The 23799-nt window shown below is 36.6% G+C and overlaps 3 protein-coding genes across 6 annotated transcripts in view; 1 reads left to right on the top strand and 2 right to left on the bottom strand.

Moving 5' to 3' along the window:
- Nucleotides 1-8835, top strand: part of LOC104725491 (mitotic spindle checkpoint protein MAD1-like) — a 16002-nt gene extending 7167 nt beyond the window's left edge. The window contains exons 10-17 of one of the 2 annotated variants that reach the window (XM_010444160.2): nt 1735-1851; nt 1940-2143; nt 2411-2573; nt 2867-2957; nt 3044-3113; nt 5685-5813; nt 8354-8392; nt 8483-8835. In XM_010444160.2, the coding sequence (XP_010442462.1) occupies nt 1735-1851; nt 1940-2143; nt 2411-2573; nt 2867-2957; nt 3044-3113; nt 5685-5813; nt 8354-8392; nt 8483-8572 (903 nt within the window). In that variant the 3' untranslated portion in view covers nt 8573-8835. Of the gene's footprint in view, nt 1-30; nt 194-487; nt 579-1734; nt 1852-1939; nt 2144-2410; nt 2574-2866; nt 2958-3043; nt 3114-5684; nt 5814-8353; nt 8393-8482 lie in introns of both variants that reach the window. The other variant, XM_019232567.1, reaches the window with a different exon arrangement.
- Nucleotides 9025-13715, bottom strand: LOC104725492 (chloride channel protein CLC-c). Its single transcript, XM_010444161.2, has 8 exons — nt 13220-13715; nt 12401-12601; nt 11998-12175; nt 11597-11859; nt 10965-11234; nt 9667-10798; nt 9489-9583; nt 9025-9293 (listed from the first exon to the last, which is right to left on the bottom strand). The coding sequence occupies exons 1-7, from the start codon at nt 13417-13419 to the stop codon at nt 9494-9496; spliced, it is 2334 nt and encodes a 777-aa protein (XP_010442463.1). The 5' UTR covers nt 13420-13715; the 3' UTR covers nt 9025-9293; nt 9489-9493.
- The window catches only part of LOC104725493 (non-lysosomal glucosylceramidase-like), a 7586-nt gene continuing 2949 nt past the window's right edge, over nt 19163-23799 (bottom strand). The window contains exons 9-22 of one of the 3 annotated variants that reach the window (XM_010444162.2): nt 23731-23784; nt 23538-23641; nt 23402-23455; nt 23257-23312; nt 23128-23166; nt 22863-23007; nt 22572-22753; nt 22431-22498; nt 22274-22346; nt 22136-22197; nt 21588-22040; nt 20065-20545; nt 19677-19967; nt 19163-19578 (exon numbers count right to left, since the gene is read on the bottom strand). In XM_010444162.2, coding sequence (XP_010442464.1) covers nt 19290-19578; nt 19677-19967; nt 20065-20545; nt 21588-22040; nt 22136-22197; nt 22274-22346; nt 22431-22498; nt 22572-22753; nt 22863-23007; nt 23128-23166; nt 23257-23312; nt 23402-23455; nt 23538-23641; nt 23731-23784 — 2351 coding nt within the window. In that variant the 3' untranslated portion in view covers nt 19163-19289. Of the gene's footprint in view, nt 19579-19676; nt 19968-20064; nt 20546-21571; nt 22041-22135; nt 22198-22273; nt 22347-22430; nt 22499-22571; nt 22754-22862; nt 23008-23127; nt 23167-23256; nt 23313-23401; nt 23456-23537; nt 23642-23730; nt 23785-23799 lie in introns of all 3 variants that reach the window. The other 2 variants (XM_010444163.2, XM_010444164.2) reach the window with 2 other exon arrangements.

The following is a 23799-nucleotide window of genomic DNA, read 5'->3' on the forward strand; positions in this document are numbered from 1 at the left end:
CATCTATTTTGTTTCCTTTTTATTTGGCAGCTGGGTCATGGTGATTATTCTGCTGCAAATACAAGGGTTTTGCGCATGGTGAATACTCTTGGTGTTGAAAATGAGGCAAAACAAACAATAGAGGCTTTACAGGCTGAGTTGCAGAAGGCAAAAGAAAGACTTCAAGCTGTTGAAGAATTGAAGAACCAGTCTGGTAAATTTCTAATTGTCAACCTTTTCCTATTTTTGATACTGGGGTTGCCACACGTCTACCATTTAATTTCATACTCACCATATAACTCAATACAAGCTGGAGAAGCGTCCTTAATTTCTCTTGGAAACTAGTCTGCATCAGAATTTGTGGTTCTTGAGATATAATAGGGAGGCCAAAAAATCTTGCTGTTGGCCTGACTCAGGAAAGCTAGAGAAGAAACATTTTAGTATTTCAAAATTGTTATTCTAATTACATCGTAAGCTTTTCTGACAATATATTTCCATAAATATTCAGGAGATGCTGGGAAGCTAGTTGACTCTCATATAACTGGAAAGATTGCTCAACTAAAAGAGCAAATTGCTACGCTTGAAAAACGTGAAGAGAGGTAANTGTTATGGGGGACATTTTCCTGACTTTTCCTAGGTGAACTAGATAGTATTTATCATAGACATTTGCAACACCACTTTTTCCAGATGTAGCTTTATAATTACTGATATTCTAGCTTGCGAGTCTAGCAGGTAAAGTTTGGGCCTGCTAGCATCTAGAGTACTGATTTCTAGTTTAAAGCACTCTCAGTTAACAACATGTATCTATGTTACTTCCTAGTGATTTGTGTTTCTGTCCTTGAAGTGAGGTGGTTCAAAGCTCTTTGAAGATTGGGGAAGCAAGTACACGTTTTAAACAACTGGAGGTGGCTCTGGAGGCTACACAACTTGGCAGACAGAATGCTGAAACTGAGGCTGCATTAGCGAAAGAGAAATCTGAGGCTCTCAAAACAGATGTGAAGAGGATTGAAGTAATGGTAAGATTGAAAACTGTTCCTTGTGCTGTGTAAGGGGTCAAAAGTGCATTTTTATATCTTGCTGGCCTCTATTTAGGCCTCTTAAAGTTGAGTTTTGATTCTCAAAGAATAAAGGATAACATTTTTAATTGGTGGCACTCAAATGTTCATCATCTTATATTCAATATTCTTTTTTATTGATTGTTTACTTGGTTTCTCCAGGTATCACTGTCTTTGCTTGGATATATACTAACTCAGCTCTGTAATTTCATGTTGATTGTTGAGCTGTGCATTCATAAGTAGCTGATATAAGCAATGGAGTTACTAGTTAGAGACGATATTCCTAGGATAATATCCCAAGTATTTTTAGATGTTCACGTTGGGGAAATTCTCTTGCAAAGAAGATAACTTATTTAGTTATCAATTAGTACATATTTAGTTTCTCTACAAAATGTGGGGAAAGGCTGTCTGTTCCTTATGAGTGTATTCAATTGTTAGATTTGGTGCAATTGCCTCATAGCGAACCATGAGTCTATCACAAATCTATGATGAGCTGATTTATTGAAAATATAATGTCCTTTCAGGATAGTGTTAACGTGTGTAGTCTACTGTTAGAATTTGTAGCAAACGTCTTTTTTTCTATACCATGAAACTATCACAATGCAAGGGGATCACATTGCTAGTGACTCACTGTAGATAACTTATATTTTCTATCCTTTTGTTGCACTATTACTAACAGATTTTTAATTTTATAATAAAGCTCTCTTTGGTCACGGTGGAGAAAGAACAGTTGAAAGCTGTTGTTAATGAATTAAGGAAGTCAACCAGTGAAGGATCTGTGCCTGGAGCTGGGGCCACAGATGGAACCCTTATTCAGGTTCTGGAATAACAGTGTTCTTGTTTTAAAGAATTTACTTCTTTTCTGTTGGAAGCGTAAGGCTTACTTAGTTTGCTTATATTTACAGGAGTTGGAATCTTCTCTTGCAAAGAAGGAGAACTATCTTAAGGATTTGGAGAATGATCTAAGTCAACTGAAGGATGTCAATAATCGCCTACGTAGTGAAATAGAACTTCTAAATGAGAAACTAGTCGATGAAGCAAGGAGGAATAAGTCGCTGGAAAGGGACAGTGATCGTCTTCTTTCCGAGATCTCTTTACTGGAGTCAAAGGTACAGACGTCAGATATGTGTGCTTGCAAAAGAAGATTGCCAAAGAAAAAAATTGCTTATGGAACTTTTACCTACCATGGTCGAAATGAATTTATGAGCTTTTAAGGGTGAATGGTGACTTTAGTGTCCTGCATCTTATGTTGACTTAGGTATCATGACATGTTTTATATTGTAAAAGCAACAGATGTACTATTTAGGACCCTTAACTTCTACCCAAGAGTTTGGTTGGAATAGTAACATCTTTTTTGTTTCCTTTTTATTTGGCAGCTGGGTCATGGTGATTATTCTGCTGCAAATACAAGGGTTTTGCGCATGGTGAATACTCTTGGTGTTGAAAATGAGGCAAAACAAACAATAGAGGCTTTACAGGCTGAGTTGCAGAAGGCAAAAGAAAGACTTCAAGCTGTTGAAGAATTGAAGAACCAGTCTGGTAAATTTCTAATTGTCAACCTTTTCCTATTTTTGATACTGGGGTTGCCACACGTCTACCATTTAATTTCACACTCACCATATAACTCAATACAAGCTGGAGAAGCGTCCTTAATTTCTCTGGGAAACTAGTCTGCATCATAATTTGTGGTTCTTGAGATATAATAGGGAGGCCAAAAATCTTGCTGTTGGCCTGACTCAAGAAAGCTAGAGAAGAAACATTTTAGTATTTCAAAATTGTTATTCTAATTACATCGTAAGCTTTTCTGACAATATATTTCCATAAATATTCAGGAGATGCTGGGAAGCTAGTTGACTCTCATATAACTGGAAAGATTGCTCAACTAAAAGAGCAAATTGCTACGCTTGAAAAACGTGAAGAGAGGTAAGTTGTTGATTTTGATTTGTTTAACACTCTTTGCGGCTATGCCCTTGCTTTCTCATTCTGAACCATGTGCGTCTTTGTAACAGGTACAAAACTGTTTTCGCTGATAGAATTTCCGTGTTTAGAAGAGCTTGTTGTGAGCTTTTTGGATATAAGGTATGTCACTTGCTCATATCGTAGCACAGCACTTAAATGTCTTTCTTTGTCGAATTTCTTTTGTTAACTATCAAGTTCTAAAATGTAATGGACAATACTTTGTGATGAACTGGGGGTTATATGTTGCAAAAAGGCGTTCAGCTTTACTTNGAGAAATCTGAGGCTCTCAAAACAGATGTGAAGAGGATTGAAGTAATGGTAAGATTGAAAACTGTTCCTTGTGCTGTGTAAGGGGTCAAAAGTGCATTTTTATATCTTGCTGGCCTCTATTTAGGCCTCTTAAAGTTGAGTTTTGATTCTCAAAGAATAAAGGATAACATTTTTAATTGGTGGCACTCAAATGTTCATCATCTTATATTCAATATTCTTTTTTATTGATTGTTTACTTGGTTTCTCCAGGTATCACTGTCTTTGCTTGGATATATACTAACTCAGCTCTGTAATTTCATGTTGATTGTTGAGCTGTGCATTCATAAGTAGCTGATATAAGCAATGGAGTTACTAGTTAGAGACGATATTCCTAGGATAATATCCCAAGTATTTTTAGATGTTCACGTTGGGGAAATTCTCTTGCAAAGAAGATAACTTATTTAGTTATCAATTAGTACATATTTAGTTTCTCTACAAAATGTGGGGAAAGGCTGTCTGTTCCTTATGAGTGTATTCAATTGTTAGATTTGGTGCAATTGCCTCATAGCGAACCATGAGTCTATCACAAATCTATGATGAGCTGATTTATTGAAAATATAATGTCCTTTCAGGATAGTGTTAACGTGTGTAGTCTACTGTTAGAATTTGTAGCAAACGTCTTTTTTTCTATACCATGAAACTATCACAATGCAAGGGGATCACATTGCTAGTGACTCACTGTAGATAACTTATATTTTCTATCCTTTTGTTGCACTATTACTAACAGATTTTTAATTTTATAATAAAGCTCTCTTTGGTCACGGTGGAGAAAGAACAGTTGAAAGCTGTTGTTAATGAATTAAGGAAGTCAACCAGTGAAGGATCTGTGCCTGGAGCTGGGGCCACAGATGGAACCCTTATTCAGGTTCTGGAATAACAGTGTTCTTGTTTTAAAGAATTTACTTCTTTTCTGTTGGAAGCGTAAGGCTTACTTAGTTTGCTTATATTTACAGGAGTTGGAATCTTCTCTTGCAAAGAAGGAGAACTATCTTAAGGATTTGGAGAATGATCTAAGTCAACTGAAGGATGTCAATAATCGCCTACGTAGTGAAATAGAACTTCTAAATGAGAAACTAGTCGATGAAGCAAGGAGGAATAAGTCGCTGGAAAGGGACAGTGATCGTCTTCTTTCCGAGATCTCTTTACTGGAGTCAAAGGTACAGACGTCAGATATGTGTGCTTGCAAAAGAAGATTGCCAAAGAAAAAAATTGCTTATGGAACTTTTACCTACCATGGTCGAAATGAATTTATGAGCTTTTAAGGGTGAATGGTGACTTTAGTGTCCTGCATCTTATGTTGACTTAGGTATCATGACATGTTTTATATTGTAAAAGCAACAGATGTACTATTTAGGACCCTTAACTTCTACCCAAGAGTTTGGTTGGAATAGTAACATCTTTTTTGTTTCCTTTTTATTTGGCAGCTGGGTCATGGTGATTATTCTGCTGCAAATACAAGGGTTTTGCGCATGGTGAATACTCTTGGTGTTGAAAATGAGGCAAAACAAACAATAGAGGCTTTACAGGCTGAGTTGCAGAAGGCAAAAGAAAGACTTCAAGCTGTTGAAGAATTGAAGAACCAGTCTGGTAAATTTCTAATTGTCAACCTTTTCCTATTTTTGATACTGGGGTTGCCACACGTCTACCATTTAATTTCACACTCACCATATAACTCAATACAAGCTGGAGAAGCGTCCTTAATTTCTCTGGGAAACTAGTCTGCATCATAATTTGTGGTTCTTGAGATATAATAGGGAGGCCAAAAATCTTGCTGTTGGCCTGACTCAAGAAAGCTAGAGAAGAAACATTTTAGTATTTCAAAATTGTTATTCTAATTACATCGTAAGCTTTTCTGACAATATATTTCCATAAATATTCAGGAGATGCTGGGAAGCTAGTTGACTCTCATATAACTGGAAAGATTGCTCAACTAAAAGAGCAAATTGCTACGCTTGAAAAACGTGAAGAGAGGTAAGTTGTTGATTTTGATTTGTTTAACACTCTTTGCGGCTATGCCCTTGCTTTCTCATTCTGAACCATGTGCGTCTTTGTAACAGGTACAAAACTGTTTTCGCTGATAGAATTTCCGTGTTTAGAAGAGCTTGTTGTGAGCTTTTTGGATATAAGGTATGTCACTTGCTCATATCGTAGCACAGCACTTAAATGTCTTTCTTTGTCGAATTTCTTTTGTTAACTATCAAGTTCTAAAATGTAATGGACAATACTTTGTGATGAACTGGGGGTTATATGTTGCAAAAAGGCGTTCAGCTTTACTTTGTTTAGTTGCCTAACCTTCCATTATTTGTGTAGATAGATGACTATAAATTCTTGTTCATCTATAGTACTTGTAACCTTGTGAATTCCTTTTGAATACTCTGGCAGATTGTAATGGATGAACATCAGCGTCCCAATGGAATCCCAGTGACTCGGTTTACCCTCCAGTCTATATATGCTCAAAATGATGATGAAAAACTCGAGTTTGAATACGAGTCAGGAAACACCAGTATTCTAGTAAGTGTTTCTTGCAATATATAGAGCTTTGACATGTGNTACTTGGTTTCTCCAGGTATCACTGTCTTTGCTTGGATATATACTAACTCAGCTCTGTAATTTCATGTTGATTGTTGAGCTGTGCATTCATAAGTAGCTGATATAAGCAATGGAGTTACTAGTTAGAGACGATATTCNAGCGAAGCAGGTAAAGTGCAGACATATTTTTTTTTTCCTTGGTAACTACAGTATGTTCTTAGTTTAGTGTACAATCTCATTCTGTGTGTGTTACTTGCAGATAGAAATATTCATAAGGNTTCACGTTGGGGAAATTCTCTTGCAAAGAAGATAACTTATTTAGTTATCAATTAGTACATATTTAGTTTCTCTACAAAATGTGGGGAAAGGCTGTCTGTTCCTTATGAGTGTATTCAATTGTTAGATTTGGTGCAATTGCCTCATAGCGAACCATGAGTCTATCACAAATCTATGATGAGCTGATTTATTGAAAATATAATGTCCTTTCAGGATAGTGTTAACGTGTGTAGTCTACTGTTAGAATTTGTAGCAAACGTCTTTTTTTCTATACCATGAAACTATCACAATGCAAGGGGATCACATTGCTAGTGACTCACTGTAGATAACTTATATTTTCTATCCTTTTGTTGCACTATTACTAACAGATTTTTAATTTTATAATAAAGCTCTCTTTGGTCACGGTGGAGAAAGAACAGTTGAAAGCTGTTGTTAATGAATTAAGGAAGTCAACCAGTGAAGGATCTGTGCCTGGAGCTGGGGCCACAGATGGAACCCTTATTCAGGTTCTGGAATAACAGTGTTCTTGTTTTAAAGAATTTACTTCTTTTCTGTTGGAAGCGTAAGGCTTACTTAGTTTGCTTATATTTACAGGAGTTTGAATCTTCTCTTGCAAAGAAGGAGAACTATCTTAAGGATTTGGAGAATGATCTAAGTCAACTGAAGGATGTCAATAATCGCCTACGTAGTGAAATAGAACTTCTAAATGAGAAACTAGTCGATGAAGCAAGGAGGAATAAGTCGCTGGAAAGGGACAGTGATCGTCTTCGTTCCGAGATCTCTTTACTGGAGTCAAAGGTACAGACGTCAGATATGTGTGCTTGCAAAAGAAGATTGCCAAAGAAAAAAAATTGCTTATGGAACTTTTATCTACCATGGTCGAAATGAATTTATAAGCTTTTAAGGGTGAATGGTGACTTTAATGTCCTGCATCTTATGTTGACTTAGGTATCATGACATGTTTTATATTGTAAAAGCAACAGATGTACTATTTAGGACCCTTAACTTGTACCCAAGAGTTTGGTTGGAATATTAGCATCTATTTTGTTTCCTTTTTATTTGGCAGCTGGGTCATGGTGATTATTCTGCTGCAAATACAAGGGTTTTGCGCATGGTGAATACTCTTGGTGTTGAAAATGAGGCAAAACAAACAATAGAGGCTTTACAGGCTGAGTTGCAGAAGGCAAAAGAAAGACTTCAAGCTGTTGAAGAATTGAAGAACCAGTCTGGTAAATTTCTAATTGTCAACCTTTTCCTATTTTTGATACTGGGGTTGCCACACGTCTACCATTTAATTTCATACTCACCATATAACTCAATACAAGCTGGAGAAGCGTCCTTAATTTCTCTTGGAAACTAGTCTGCATCAGAATTTGTGGTTCTTGAGATATAATAGGGAGGCCAAAAAATCTTGCTGTTGGCCTGACTCAGGAAAGCTAGAGAAGAAACATTTTAGTATTTCAAAATTGTTATTCTAATTACATCGTAAGCTTTTCTGACAATATATTTCCATAAATATTCAGGAGATGCTGGGAAGCTAGTTGACTCTCATATAACTGGAAAGATTGCTCAACTAAAAGAGCAAATTGCTACGCTTGAAAAACGTGAAGAGAGGTATGTTGTTGATTTTGATTTGTTTAACACTCTTTGCGGCTATGCCCTTGCTTTCTCATTCTGAACCATGTGCGTCTTTGTAACAGGTACAAAACTGTTTTCGCTGATAGAATTTCCGTGTTTAGAAGAGCTTGTTGTGAGCTTTTTGGATATAAGGTATGTCACTTGCTCATATCGTAGCACAGCACTTAAATGTCTTTCTTTGTCGAATTTCTTTTGTTAACTATCAAGTTCTAAAATGTAATGGACAATACTTTGTGATGAACTGGGGGTTATATGTTGCAAAAAGGCGTTCAGCTTTACTTTGTTTAGTTGCCTAACCTTCCATTATTTGTGTAGATAGATGACTATAAATTCTTGTTCATCTATAGTACTTGTAACCTTGTGAATTCCTTTTGAATACTCTGGCAGATTGTAATGGATGAACATCAGCGTCCCAATGGAATCCCAGTGACTCGGTTTACCCTCCAGTCTATATATGCTCAAAATGATGATGAAAAACTCGAGTTTGAATACGAGTCAGGAAACACCAGTATTCTAGTAAGTGTTTCTTGCAATATATAGAGCTTTGACATGTGGCATTTGAAGCTGTTATCTCAGTTAATTAACTGATACTGATTTAATTCCTTCAGAACAATGGGTATGCCTCTCAGGGTGAGATAGCGAAGCAGGTAAAGTGCAGACATATTTTTTTTTTCCTTGGTAACTACAGTATGTTCTTAGTTTAGTGTACAATCTCATTCTGTGTGTGTTACTTGCAGATAGAAATATTCATAAGGAAGTTCAACTCGATTCCAGCTTTTACAGCCAATTTAACGATGGAATCATTCAACCGCCGCACACTATATTGAGAGCAGTGAATCCTTATTCCCAACCCGGTTTTTGTATATTTCTTAAGCCTGCTGAATAGAAAACATGAATATCAAAAGCCGCAGCTTAGAACTCAGAGTCAGCACAGGACATATCTTTTATCTATCTCTGGTTCGCTATGTCTGCGAGAATTGTGGTGTCATTAACTCTATTTTGGTATGAAAGTAACTGGTTTGGAATTTTGGATTTACATAAAAAGAACGTAAGAGTAGATCAGTGCTCCAGATGAATGCATTATACAGTATTTGCTCCCTTTCACTTTTGAGTTTAATGAAGTTAAGTTAAGTTAGGCTTTTATTGTTTAAGTGAAGATTAAGCGGAGAGATTTGTATGAAACCAAGAACTTAAAACACCAATAATACCGAGGACCTACTAATACAGAAGATTAGAGCAAAATTGATATGGGGTTATAACATAAATACATGTGGTTTACTTCTTTTTTATTTTTGTTTTGAATAAATATTTGGTTTCGACTTGAAAAAGAAAAAGAAAACAAAAAACTCGTATCAGCCAATTCACCTTCATGACACAATCATCCTTCCCCTGTTTTCCAATAATCAATCTCAACGAATAATTGAAATAAACTAATTGCCGAAGTGACATTTTGGTCATCTGGGCTTTAACTTATTGATAATTCACATATTATTACATCGTCGATCTTTAGAAAACTCTTAAGGGCTTGTTTCTCCATTCCTTGTATACCTGAAAAAAAAAAAACTAAAGTGCATTAGATTGATAAACAAATATAGGAACCAAATGCAGGCAACAACAAAGAGTCNGCTTGCAAAAGAAGATTGCCAAAGAAAAAAATTGCTTATGGAACTTTTACCTACCATGGTCGAAATGAATTTATGAGCTTTTAAGGGTGAATGGTGACNCGAAGACTAAAGGGCTAACCGTATTCACTTGAGGGGATCAATGTGAGGGTAGAGTCCCAGGACATGTTCCGGCATGAAATCATGCCTTGTCAGAATTCCAACAATAGGCGGTCTCTGCGATACAAAAACATTTTCGTTAGAACCATAAACAAGTCTAGCGAGAAAGAGGGTGAGATGAGAGAGAGAGAGAGACTGACCCCTGGTGTTTTGGGCACCACACACAAGTGGCGAAGGCCAAGTTGTCGGAAAAGAATAGCTGCTTTAGCTAGAGACAGAGTCTCAAGCACAGTGTAAGGAGATGTGTTGGTGATGGGATGGAGATCAACATACATCTCCATCTCCTCATCACTAAGATCCAAATCTTCAATCTTGAGCCCTTTACCTAATCCTGCTTTGCCAAAGTCACGGGCTTTGCAACTTCTCAGAATTTGGGAACCATAAGTTGTTCTCTGCTTCGAAAATCTCTTCCCTTGGAGAAGGACAAGGAGATGGGATCTCAAGGCAATCCCACATAACTCATAATCTTCTGTGAAAGGTGGCTCATCAATTACAGGGAAACCATTATGTCTTGTCATCTTTAACGCTTGCCATATTACCCCGACCTTTTCAACTCTAGAAAATGATATCAGAGATCCAGAAACTACGTCCTTTGCAACCAAATTGCGCATGTACGGTTCCGCATGGTCTTCCATGTATGGCAGTCCTTTCATTGTTACAATCTGGTCGTAGACACCTCTGTTGAAACAATCTGCAACCGTTTTTGAGATTAGGAGTACAAGCATCACCAGTGGCAGCATTAGGAGATTATTTGTAAGCTCAAGCAGTATGACACAGAGAGAGACCGTCATTCTCATCGTCCCTCCAAGGAAGGAAGCAGCTCCAAGCAGAGAAAACAGACCTACATCAAGCTGAGATAGTGGACCCAGTAGTCTACCAACTAGTCTTCCATAAGATGCTCCAGCAAGAATGACAGGAATGAAAAGTCCAGAGGGTATGGCTATGCCGTATGTTATGATGCCAAGGAAGTATACTGCAACAAAGAATATGGCAAGGGTGGATATATGGAATTCATTTTCAGATCTGGATGTGAAAAGATTGCGGATTGCATCATCATTGGTGTTGAGAAGTAGGGATGAAAGGTCATTGTAATGGTTTGGAGGACACTGGAAACTCTTATAGATGCTGGATCGACCTACACTTGGGCACTTTCCTTCCCCTATGCCAATAGGACATGGGGTACACTGTGTAAGCCATGGGAGACCAAATGCGCAACACGAGCTCAAAACAGAAACTGCCATAACAAGCATAATTTTAAATCTCGGACCTCTCCTGCAAGTTTATGGAAAGAACAAATAAAAATCAAAATCAAAATCAAAATAGGGAGTAGCCAAAAACTTCATCTGAAATTTGCTTTTGAACTTTCAGGCACGGCCTCGTAGCAATAGAGACAATAAATGATTTTATGAGAGAGTTAACTCGTTGAGAAGTGACATACTCGTTTATTAAGCTATATGTGCGGAGAACCTTGTCCACAAGGTAGTTATAAAGGCTTCCAAGCACACCGCCAACAACTCCAAGGAATACTACTGCTAGCAAATCTGGAGTGCTATATAGCACTGGCCCCGAGTTTACGTCAAACATGATGAGACCTCCTTTCCCAAACAGTCCACATCTTCCAGATCGACAGAGCTCAATCAAACTTCGTAACACCACTGCTACAACTGCAGTAGTGAAGAAAGTCCTCCAGAGAAGGGAATTTCTCCACCTAACAAGTTTAACAAAGTGAGACAAAAATTTCTTCCAAGTATGATATAGCAATATAGGCAAAATAGTCTACACTCTGTATCACCTAGAGTTTCTCACTTACTAACTGCCATCTGCATATAACAGTCATGTTGCATGACTTATGTTTTAAACTAGACAAACATGTGCACTTTATTAATACTTTTTCTGTATGGGGAGAAGCTTACTCTGTCCTACTTTTAAAATGTTCGTTTACTGCATTATAAAGAATTAGCTCTAATAACCTAATATATATAACTTCAGAGTCTTCCCACTACAGTATGACTTCATCTGCATAAGGTATCACTCCTAAAAATTATAAGTTAGATAGAAACAGAAAATCACCATGAAGCAGCTTCTTCAAGGGCGAAAAGCACTCCCCCAACTGGAGCACGGAAGGCAGCTGCAACACCAGCAGCAGCCCCGCAAGTGATCAGGTCTCTTCTGTCTCTATCGTTTTTAAAGAATCTGAGCCACTTCCAAGTCAGCCGGTACTTTCTGGAACCTCCTTGTCCAAGTAAATTAGCGATGCAAGCACCAGTATGCACCATAGGCCCTTCCTTTCCAACTACGAACCCGGCAGCAACTCCAAATATAGAGCCAAAGATCTGCCAATACGATATATTTCATATTAGAAAAAAAGATTACAGAGAATACGTCATAACATAATATTCTCCATCCACAAACAAGTGCTTCAATTCAAAATAAACAACAAAGATGCTTGGAAAGATGTTTTAGGATCCTACCTTAACAAAGAGGGTGCTCGGAGCTAATATTGAGTAAGCATCTATACCATTAAGATATGCTTTCACCTCAGGTATACCAGATCCTGCTGCTGCCGGAGCAATAAAAGCACAGAGTGAAGCAGCAGCAGTTGCCAAAATCAAGTTACAGCCAGCAAATGCAAAAAATGCCTGAAAGTATCTGCAGTTTTAGATTCGGCTGTCAAACATCATTCTGAGCCTCCAATTTCACATAGTAAATTAATCCAGGCATATATTGCTGTGACTATGATTCTTAATTCTCATAGCTGTATTAAGAAATTGAGATATAAAAACACAGCATCAACTGAATTCAAACAGGATAATAGATAAGGGTTAAACCATGCCTTAGAAGCAGAGATGAACAATGAAAGAGGTACACACTTACTTTTCCTTGAGCATGAGATTGCCGGTAAGCAAGAGCTTGAATCCAGCTATATTCTCAACAGCAAGGTTATTCAAAAAGCCAACAACCCCAGTGGCTAAACCAATAAGAAAAGCAAGCGCCCATTTGAGAAACGTATACTGAAGTATCTCAATCTTCTTCCTAGACCTCCAGTCTTGTTTGAAAAAATCATTCTCAAAGATCCTGCCAAACAAGCTTACAAGTCAACACCCTGATATATGGTAACATAAGCACAGCAGTAAGAGAGAGAGAGAGAGAGACAAAGAACAAAAAGAAAGAAAAAAAGTCAGTTCTGTCTGAAAATAAGATATCATCTTAAAAAGCCCCAAAAAAAGCATTGCACTTTCGTCAAAGTACTAAGACTATGTTATAGCCAGGTGAGCTTTGGCTCAGTGGCAATGATGACCACCGAGAAGCCAAAAGTTCCAAAAGCTTCAATATTTTTTTTATGACCATTGATGAAAAAATGATATAAAAAAGTACATGGGACCCAAAAACGTTACATAATCCAAAAAAAATCTTAGATCATTCCTTGATTCTTTTTTCTATTACTACCAAACAAATAGGACAAAGACACTGAAACTTCATAGACTCATAACATACAGAGCAAACACACAAATTTGAGATGATGTTTTATAATCTAATCGAAAACATTTATAAATATTAAAATCTAATTCCCANAAAAAAAAAAAAAAAAAAAAAAAAACTTTAAGCAGCTAACAAACCAAAAAAAAAAGTGAAAGAGTTCTGTCTGTGGAGGAGAAGAAAAAAAGAGAATAAAAGAAGGGAGAGAACACAGACTCGTAATCAAGGCTTTCGATAGGACAAGAGTTAGCTCCGACAATAGCGATCTGAGAAGTAGTGTTCTTTCGATTCCTAGCGAGAAGAGGCTGTCGAAACCCGACAGACCCATCATCGAGAATCCCAGATATCTTCCTCTCGAAACCATGACCTTCGACCTCTATATCATGATGGTCTTCGCTCCGATCACCATCCATCATCGATTTCTCCTCCTCCCAAGATCTTGTTTTCTTATTTTTTAGAAAAGAATACAACTTTTTTGATTCCCGATCAGACAGACACAAACTTTTGAGAGGAGCTAATTTAATTGGATTCAGGGCACGAGAATCCTGGAATCAAAGAACCTCTCGCGCTCAAGCAGATGTTAAAAAAAAAGTTTATTTTTTTTAATCTTTTTTTTTTCTGGGGGAGGTGGTAGAGTTATGATGATGAGATTGAGAGGGGTCAGGAGTTTTGTTTTTTTTTTTTAATATGCTTCTCTTAATTTAGGCAAATCAAAAACTCTCTTCCTTCGTAAAGGATTTTATAAGGCAAATTATATATATTTTTCTCTATATTAAAAAAAAATAATAAAAAAAAAGTCAATAATTTTCCGTTATGATATATTTTGATTTAAAAAAAAAACCAACGACTAATTCTAACAATGTGTGTGATATGATATCAAATTATTAATATCATATAATATTGCAAAGTTTTTTATTTTTTTTATTCTAACATAATTACAAAATAATATATCTTGAAATCTTACTTTCTCAGTTCTCAAATTTTAGTTTTAATCTTAATTTTGAGTTTCTAAAGTAAATTACCAATATTTTGAAAATCCTAATTTGCGTATATTCTTTTAGGTTAAATATATATATATATATATATATATATTTGTATAGTTAAGATTTTAAATAATTTTTTGGATATGATATGATGTGAATTATATCTATCTTTTGCTTCCCAATAAAAATCGGGATTTCCAACAAGCAAGCTACCTGGGACCGGTGTAGGCATTGTCCACTTACAAACCACTGTCTCTGTCTGTTTGTGAGATTCGTTTCAAGAGAAAGAAAAAAAAAACATTCATCAATGCTTCAGTACATTATATAGTTCTTTAGACGGTGGCCTGATCGACCACGAACAGTAAAATGATTGTGACTATGTGTAAATTGATTGATCCCCTTATCCTTGCTTCCGATGAAATCTGCATGTGTGTCATGTGTGATCCTTTTTCGCAATTTTTTTTTAATTTCTTATTGTTCTTCTAGACTAATAAGTGTATTACATTCCTTTAATCTTGACATGCTTCACCAATTTGCTACCGAACTAATATATTGTTGTAATGTAAATATGTAATAATAATACATGTTTCATGTGAAGGCAACATGTACACTAGGACTCTCATCTACCATGTTCCTTGCCCTTTTTAACTGTCTCTTAGAGAGACTCACTTGAAAAATGTGATGAGACCTTTCATATATATTGTCGAATTTTCTACAAACATGGAGATGGAGGCATGGAGCCAATGTGAACTGTTTCCATTACTGTTCCAAAGTTTTTTCTTAAAGACTGTGGGGTTGGTGTGAACTTCTTCCAAAAATGTTTAATCAACTTGATCTTTCCTTCTTTTTTTTTTTCTTTTTTTTTTGCGTGGTTGTTTCAATTACACTATTTAGGTGTTGACTGGTTCTCCCGCTACCTCCCGCAAACGCTGCGTTTGCAGGTGGTAGCGGTTGCTAGCGATTGGAACCAATCACACAAACCGCTCACAATCGCTCCTAATCACTCCCAATCGCTTCAAACCACTGAATTCCAAAAGCTGCTTCCCGCAAGCGTTTGCGGTTGCGGGCGATTGCGGTTGGATTTTTTGTTTTTGTTTTTTTTTTTGTAAAAAAAAACTTAAAAGAAATCAATGATATTGAAATTTTTTTTGGTTATATCTTCTATCTAACCATTTTACTCATTAAGGATGAGAGAAAATGAAGTACGGATACGATTGCAAATATTATAAAATAAACAATTAGAAGAACATAATATTCCAATTAACAATAACCCGAAAAACTTGATGTAAATTTAATGGCACATCACATATAAGTTCAAAAAAATCTAAATAAATATTATATTTCATCAAAAATTTAAGAAAATAAGATTATTTGTGAAAAATATTAAAACAAATCACCAGTGACTTTCTCAACTCTCACTTGACCATTCCTACCGATGCAACTACTGACCCACGATCTAAAAGAAAGGAGAAAAGATCTAAGATCTAAAGCATATGTTTTGTCATTTGTCAAATTACTTGATTGAATTTTTGGTGAAAAGTCAAATGCATAAAGGAATAAGTATTTCAATATGAAATTTATTTATTTTTGAATAATTATTTTAGTATTTTTTAAATAATTTTTATTTATATATCAAGTTTAATAAAAATTTTGGTGTTTTTAAACATTTATATATTATATATCACATTTATTATGTTCCAACCGCTATTACACCCGCTGGTCAACCAGTCGTAAACCTCCCGCAAATGAACCAATTTTAAACCGCTAAACCAGTCGTTCAAAACGCATAATAACGCTTGAAACCGCAATCGCCCGCTTCCACGATCTCCCGCAACCGCAACCGCAGCGTTTGAACCAGTCAGGCCCTTAATAGGCAGTTTGCGTCTAAGTGTCCCCCATTTCTTATAGTTGAGTAGGACACGGATCGCTGGATTTTTATGAAGCTCCGAAATCCAAACTAAGATCAATTCTACAAAAGAAAAAAAAAATTGAATTGTGTCAAATCTATGTGGGACATATATATAAAAAAAGTTGCCATATACTATATATATTGCCCAAAAATGACAAACCCAACCGATGTGAGACAATATTCTAATACACTCCCCTCACGCTCAGGACTGGACATCTGTAGCGTGAAGTTTGTGGGACTGGACATCCACGGATGGTCCACAATCGGAATTGGGCCTAGGCTCTAATACCATATTAGTAATGGGCCTAACTCACTTTCAAAAGCTAGCTCAAAAGAAGAGGGTTACCACATACTATATATATTGCCCAAGAACAATCCAACCAATGTGGGACAATATTCTAATAAACATGTTGTATTATGGTGATTTCGGATATAAGTGCAATAAAACCTGTATTTTTTAGGAACAAAGCTTTTATGGAATGTTTTTGAAACTAAAACGATCTTTGATCTTTGGGCCAATAGCTTTCAAGATGTTGATTTTCTTTTTGTTAGAAGAAATTGTAATACAGTGATCATGTCTTCGCGAAGTATGGTTGTATAGCGTCTGTTTTTTTACTCTGAATGTTTTTCACCGCCATTTTGGCTATCAAAACATTTAATTTGTATGATGACTTTTTTTAATTCGTCAATATAATTAATCACTAATTCGACGGAAAAAAACGATATTGGTTTGGATTCAAGTACACATGAGGCAGAATAAGTCAATAACAAGATCCCAAAAACATCAAACGTGGGAAAATATCCATAATGTTCCAAGAATTACGTCGGCAAACATGGTTGCAGATTGAAAGATCCATGCATGATTCGAAATTTCATGGTTGTTGCATTAATAACTTGGACTTCACTCTTTGATGTTTATCGTCAAAATAATTTTTTTTTTCTAAAAACTTTTTGATCATCAAAGAGTATTGGGTAGTAACCGATGCTTCACCTTCCAAAATAGACACTAATTAGAGATCAACTTCGCGAGGTACATCGTTTCCTCAATCAAATCGGAGTGCCATTCGGACCTTAAAGAGGAGCTAAGTTCGAACAACGGATGCTTAATTAAAATGGTCGAGAGCCAAGCCAAGCCATGTGTGAATGATTTTGAAAGTCTTGAGCTGATGAAAGGATGCTCACGTAGAAGGGAGGGTCAGAACATACAGTCTGTCATTTTTTGGAAGCCACGAAATAAAATTCACTTGATAAATACATTTTAAAATCAGAGGCGGCTAAAACATCCATATCTAAATGAACTATACGTCTATACTTGTTATTAGGGCTATACAATATTATTTAAAACTATTAGTTTTTCAAATGAAGTATACTAATTATTAGGACCATATCAATTAAAAAAATATAGTCTTCTACTTTATAAATAGTGTGAAGTCTTAAACAAAGGAAAAATGGGCTGAGGATATATATAGTTTAACAATTGATAGATAGAACACATATTAAAAATGTCAATAAGCAAGTTTAGTTAATACATATCGTACAGAAAAATCCAATTGTTAATCTACAATTGTTTTTCTATGCATAGGAGAAACGTGTACACCACCTGCAGTCTGCAGACACCTTTATACCGAGCATATAAGATATTAAGAGTGATGATTTTTTAAAGAGTTGAGCAGATTACACTATAATGAAGTTTATATAAGATGTAGTCCCTATATCAAATATATGTTAATCGAAGACGGTGGAAGCCGTGTTTAGATGATATATCATTATCCTAAATAAATTAGGAATGATTAATGATGGTTTATTCCATGAAAATTGGTCAAATGCCATAAAATAAGATACAATTCATAAACAAATAAAGTTTTCAAAACTATAAAAGATTATTACTCTACTTTTCAATGTGTATTTTTCGATTAAATATTTAAAATTAATTTGGATATGATTTTTAAAAAATTATTGGAACAGTTTCTACATATTGCAGTTGGAATACTTTGTAAGTAGAGAAAATTAGACTTCTAATAATTAACTTAATTAGAAGTACTTAAATATCGTTGTTATATTGAACCCATTTGTAAGTAGACAAAATTGTCCAAATGGGTGCTTTGTAAAAGTAAAAATTGAGGAATGCATGGGTACATTATGCATATTAAGTATCATAACTCTCAATTAAATAGTAAGAAGAAACAAATTATTCAATCACATTTATTTTAAAAAATAAGATATTTTGGTTGATAAAAGTTAGAAAAATTATTAAAAGTCTTTTATTCAATTTATTCTACTCACTAAGATGAATTAAAAAAACAAAGCATTCATTTGATAAAAAAATGATTATTAATAAAAACCGATGGTGATAGATCGTGGATAGTGGTGGCTTTGTAGACAAGGGATGATGTGGACGGTGGAAGGTAGGTTTGTGAACGGTGGAAGGTAGGTTTGTGAACGGTGGATGGTACATGGTTACATGGTGGGTGGTTAGATCAAGGATGATGGATGATGTGTTTGTGGACGGTGATGTTGTGGACCTATGATTGATTTTTTTTTTTGACAACAAATAAAAAATTAGCTCATGGGATCCAATCGGAAAAAGAGTCATTTACAAAAGTAATAACATGCAGTTGGGTACGAACTTGTTGCGCCAGGCGATCCGCAAGCACATTATTCTTCCTATAAATCAAGGAAGTTCGTATCCAACCGCATGTTATGATTGATTATAAACCCAATTTTTGTTCATTGATATTTCTTTAAATTTGTGCATTTAGTAAATTATGATTTTAAGCACACTAACATTCTCAATACAAGAAAAAAAATGCATTAAATCAGGCTTCAGACAAGTATGACATAAAAGTGTGGAATCTCATTTGAATAAAACTTATACATTCTGAGACAATGAATTGACTGTCGAGGAGTATATGCATTTGCGCCAAATTGTCAACGTTGCGGAGCGCATCCTATCAAATCAGGCTTCAGAAAATTTGGTGTTTAAAGTTTAGGGTTTAGTTTTGAAAATTTAATTTTAAAAAATAATGTTATCATCGAACTTGAAAACTGATGCTAAATATTGAAGCGAAAATAGAAAATTTCATAATACTATATTTGTTGCCTTTTAATTAATCTATGTGCACTTTCAATTAGTTTTGATACGGATATTTCTTAAAAATTTAGAATACTTTACGTATACGTAATAATTGTCATCTAAACCTTTTGTAGCTAGTAAAAGTCGCTATGCACATGTAACCGAGAAACACATGTATATATATATCCCTTAAATGCTAAGACTACCTTGTTGAGGCTGTTGTTGTGCTAAAAGCAGTTTAGGTTGAACTTTTCACAATAGAACAAGCAAATTGTTATAATCAAGGCCGTAATGTACTGAAACAATGAGTGCAAAATGAATCTAAGACATAATTCTCCGGCAAGTATAGTCGAACAAAGTCTGGAGTGTGCTTTTGGGAGATGCTTCATTAGGTAGATTCAGAAGCCTAGAAACCCGAGAGAAACCGATATCATGTTTCATTAAAGAGTTAGGCTCTGGTTCTTGTTCTGGTTCAAGACCAAGTTGTTGCTGTTCTTTACTTGTTTTTGTTAGTGCCCATTGCATAGCCCATATTGCAAGGGGACGCATGTAAGTCAGTGATCTATACTCATCATTCGTGTTCCAAGCTTCAGGCGTCTGAAACGAGTAACTGTGTATACACAGTATCAGTAACTAATAATGGATATGAGTCATATGACTCAGAGTGAGAATGATAGAGAGAGAGAGGGAGGGAGAGAGCAAGCTTACCCAAGTCCGCCTTCAGACCAAGCAGCTTCATAAACGCCACTTGCAGTCTGAAACGCCATATCAACTAGACCTTCTTGGATCATTGTAGCAGAAAGAGCATATGTAACACCGGACCATATCTCTCGTGATTGCATAGACGCTGTATCAACTTTCCCACTGGGATGCATACCGTTTACAGCCCCACGTTTCCCATCTTTAATCTTCATCACATTGAAGTTGTAAACTTTCTCCAAAGCTGTTCTTGCCTTGTCTTCATCTACAATAGGCAAAAGGCCTGATGCTCTCGCGTACCTGCGATTATATACATCATACCACATCAACTCTTACTTCTAACTAAAATGCATAACAGTTATACTTATTACTTCTTTAAGAAAGGGAGGAAACAAACCATTGACCAGCTAGTTGATCAGCTTGGATAGATGAGCTATACGGACTTCCACTATTGTCATAGTTAAAATATGAACCATTCCACAACTGTTTCTCATATACAACTTTTGCTTTCTGAAACTTTTTCCAGAAATAGTCCTGAGAGTTCTTGTCATCAACTACGCGTGCCAATGCTGATGCAGCTTGCAGTGCAGCCACCCAAAGTCCACCAGAGTATGCGCTTACACCAGACGCGGACCATGTATCGTAAGTCTGATCTGGAAATCCTTCGTTCTCAATCATTCCATCGCCATCTTTGTCAAACTGAGCCATATATGCCATTGCAACATACACTGAGGGCCAGACAGCTGTTGCAAACTTCTTGTCACCTGTAGCAACCATATCCCGGTACACTTGGAGGACGAACTTGGGGTTCAAATCTTTCCACCGATCTGTATTGTGAAGGTTATAACCATTGACTTCAAACCAAGGGTCATTGATGCCTAAGTCATGAGGANTAAGTCAGTGATCTATACTCATCATTCGTGTTCCAAGCTTCAGGCGTCTGAAACGAGTAACTGTGTATACACAGTATCAGTAACTAATAATGGATATGAGTCATATGACTCAGAGTGAGAATGATAGAGAGAGAGAGGGAGGGAGAGAGCAAGCTTACCCAAGTCCGCCTTCAGACCAAGCAGCTTCATAAACGCCACTTGCAGTCTGAAACGCCATATCAACTAGACCTTCTTGGATCATTGTAGCAGAAAGAGCATATGTAACACCGGACCATATCTCTCGTGATTGCATAGACGCTGTATCAACTTTCCCACTGGGATGCATACCGTTTACAGCCCCACGTTTCCCATCTTTAATCTTCATCACATTGAAGTTGTAAACTTTCTCCAAAGCTGTTCTTGCCTTGTCTTCATCTACAATAGGCAAAAGGCCTGATGCTCTCGCGTACCTGCGATTATATACATCATACCACATCAACTCTTACTTCTAACTAAAATGCATAACAGTTATACTTATTACTTCTTTAAGAAAGGGAGGAAACAAACCATTGACCAGCTAGTTGATCAGCTTGGATAGATGAGCTATACGGACTTCCACTATTGTCATAGTTAAAATATGAACCATTCCACAACTGTTTCTCATATACAACCTTTGCTTTCTGAAACTTTGACCAGAAATAGTCCTGAGAGTTCTTGTCATCAACTACGCGTGCCAATGCTGATGCAGCTTGCAGTGCAGCCACCCAAAGTCCACCAGAGTATGCGCTTACACCAGACGCGGACCATGTATCGTAAGTCTGATCTGGAAATCCTTCGTTCTCAATCATTCCATCGCCATCTTTGTCAAACTGAGCCATATATGCCATTGCAACATACACTGAGGGCCAGACAGCTGTTGCAAACTTCTTGTCACCTGTAGCAACCATATCCCGGTACACTTGGAGGACGAACTTGGGGTTCAAATCTTTCCACCGATCTGTATTGTGAAGGTTATAACCATTGACTTCAAACCAAGGGTCATTGATGCCTAAGTCATGAGGAACTGCACCAAGAACCTTCCTCTGAACCCATTGTCCCTCAGTAAGAGTTTTAACTTTAGTGGGATCGTGTAGCATCACCGCAGCAGCAAAGTCTCTCTGGATACTAAGTTCCAGTTTTGGAAACAGCATCACTAGTGCAAAAGATGAATAGAAATGAACATCATAGGTGTTCCACATACGATATTCAACCCCTTCTAGGTAAAGGAAGTGCCCAATGTTCTCTTCTCCTTCTTCCAGTAGTTTAGTGCCAAATGCAGAGTTTGATGCTGTTGATGCATGAAGTTCCTCAAGTGTAGATGACATTTTCTCAAGGACAGAGATAGCTGTATCATTCTGCCGCGGTACATCAGTAGTATCGTTCTTTAGACCGAGTTGGGACTTATCAAGTGAGAACTTCTTTTCTCTGACTCCTGCCAAGCTATGTACTGGGGATGATCCATCTGCAGAACAATATGGAAGGACTAACCATGAGAACACCGCGTCATAATGTCATGCTGTAAGTAAACTTTATCATATAAAAATCGTCCAAACGTACCTGTCCAAACAGTTCCTCCTGAATTAAGGTAATAAAGCTCGTTGAATAGAGTGATAGGGTACCTACAAACACCAAACACAGGTTTGTGATAACTTTATGAGCACTGATGTCTTATAGAAGCTGAAAAACAACCCTTACCATTCAGGCAGCCTTTTGTCTTCAAGTATTGGTCTTTGCCATGCTTCTATCCAGGACTCCCATTGACTATGTCCTGTTCCATACAATAATTGTCAGTGGAAGCTCATTCTTAGGTGAATCAAAGGAAATTATATTTTAAGAATGATTAGGTCTTCACCAAGAATAGCATCATATGCAATTTGTGCTGCAGCATCACCATGATTTCCGTAAAACTTTGAGTAACGCCTGAAAAGAGTTTGTTTTAGAAGGCTGACTTTAACCATCACTATTAAAAAATTCTGTAGCAACTCAGTCTTACCGAGAATATATTTTACCACTTGGAAACTGCACTTCAGGGCAGTCCCAAGCCAGAGAAAATGTGACAATGCGTGACTCTCCCGGTGGGACTGTTGCAGAGGCTGCTACTGCTGCCCCAATCGATGACCCGTGCTCCGACGGCATCGACACCTCAGAAGCCTCAAAGTTATCAAAAGAACCATTCTGCAACAAACACAGGAATATATATCAAATATCACGTTGACGAATGATACAATTATAGACAAGATGATAATGTTAGGTTCCTTGTAACATAAGGAAGAATATGCCAAACCTCTTTAATAACTTGCCACATATCTTTTGCTGTGATTCCATTCTGTTTTCCAGATACTATGAAAAATGGGCAGGTTGACACACTAACACCATCGGTGGACTGAGCCGAAATCGCATATGACAGTGATGGTAATCCGATTGCTGTTCTGTATCAGAAAACATCCAGCAACAAAGTTGAAACATTAAGAGTATGATACTTAACCACCAAAAACATTTTTATCATGTACTAAATTGGTGCTTTACGCAAAGAATATGGAAGAACTTACTTATGGTGTAAAAGCACACCCTGGACTCCATCATTCATCCTATTATGATCATCAACATCAAGTTAGTACAGAAAAAGTTGAAAATTTTGCAACGACGAAGTATGATGAGTGAAGAGTATTTATTTATACATTATCTTGGAGTTGTAGTGGCCACCTGAGAACTCTGAATCTCCTCCAACAGAATTCTGAACAAAAAAAAAATCTCATGAGGATTGTGAAAGGAATGGTAAAAACAAAAGCCAAACAATATGACAGCATTCAACAATGTTCTCACCGCCCAAGTGAAGAGCAATGTCGCATCCGCAGTAGTGTCTCCGAGATTATGAAGCTGATGAATATAATAGTCAAACTCATCAGTACTATGGTAAGCTCTACAGCATAAGAATCTCAAAAAGAAACACTAGACATACTGTGAAAGTGAAAACAGACACAGGAAAGCTGCTTTCTTTGTAGTTGTGAGGTATAAAAGGTGAAACTTGACGACATACAATCCTAAGCTCTGGATCAGGTTCACCTATAGACCATCAAATATTAATGTCTCAGGCTCATAACACAGACGGAACAATATTTCTTAGTGTGAAATTATGTATAGAATCATATTACCCTCATACATTGTCCAGGACCTTGGGTATAAAGCATGATAGGTAGACTTGTCTCCTTTCAGATTCCAGT

This window comes from Camelina sativa, chromosome 11, assembly GCF_000633955.1.
Source record: "Camelina sativa cultivar DH55 chromosome 11, Cs, whole genome shotgun sequence".
In the NCBI taxonomy this organism is placed as follows: Eukaryota; Viridiplantae; Streptophyta; class Magnoliopsida; order Brassicales; family Brassicaceae; genus Camelina; species Camelina sativa.

Bases quoted from the DNA above. Each gene is read 5' to 3' on its own strand.
- LOC104725492 (XM_010444161.2), bottom strand. From the start codon at position 13,419: ATGATGGATGGTGATCGGAGCGAAGACCATCATGATATAGAGGTCGAA. The intron at 12,602-13,219 runs GTCTGTGTTCTC...CTTGTTTGGCAG, and splicing joins ATCGAAAGCCTTGATTACGA to GATCTTTGAGAATGATTTTT. The intron at 11,235-11,596 runs GTGATTTTCTGT...TAAACTTGTTAG, and splicing joins CTTGAAGAAGCTGCTTCATG to GTGGAGAAATTCCCTTCTCT.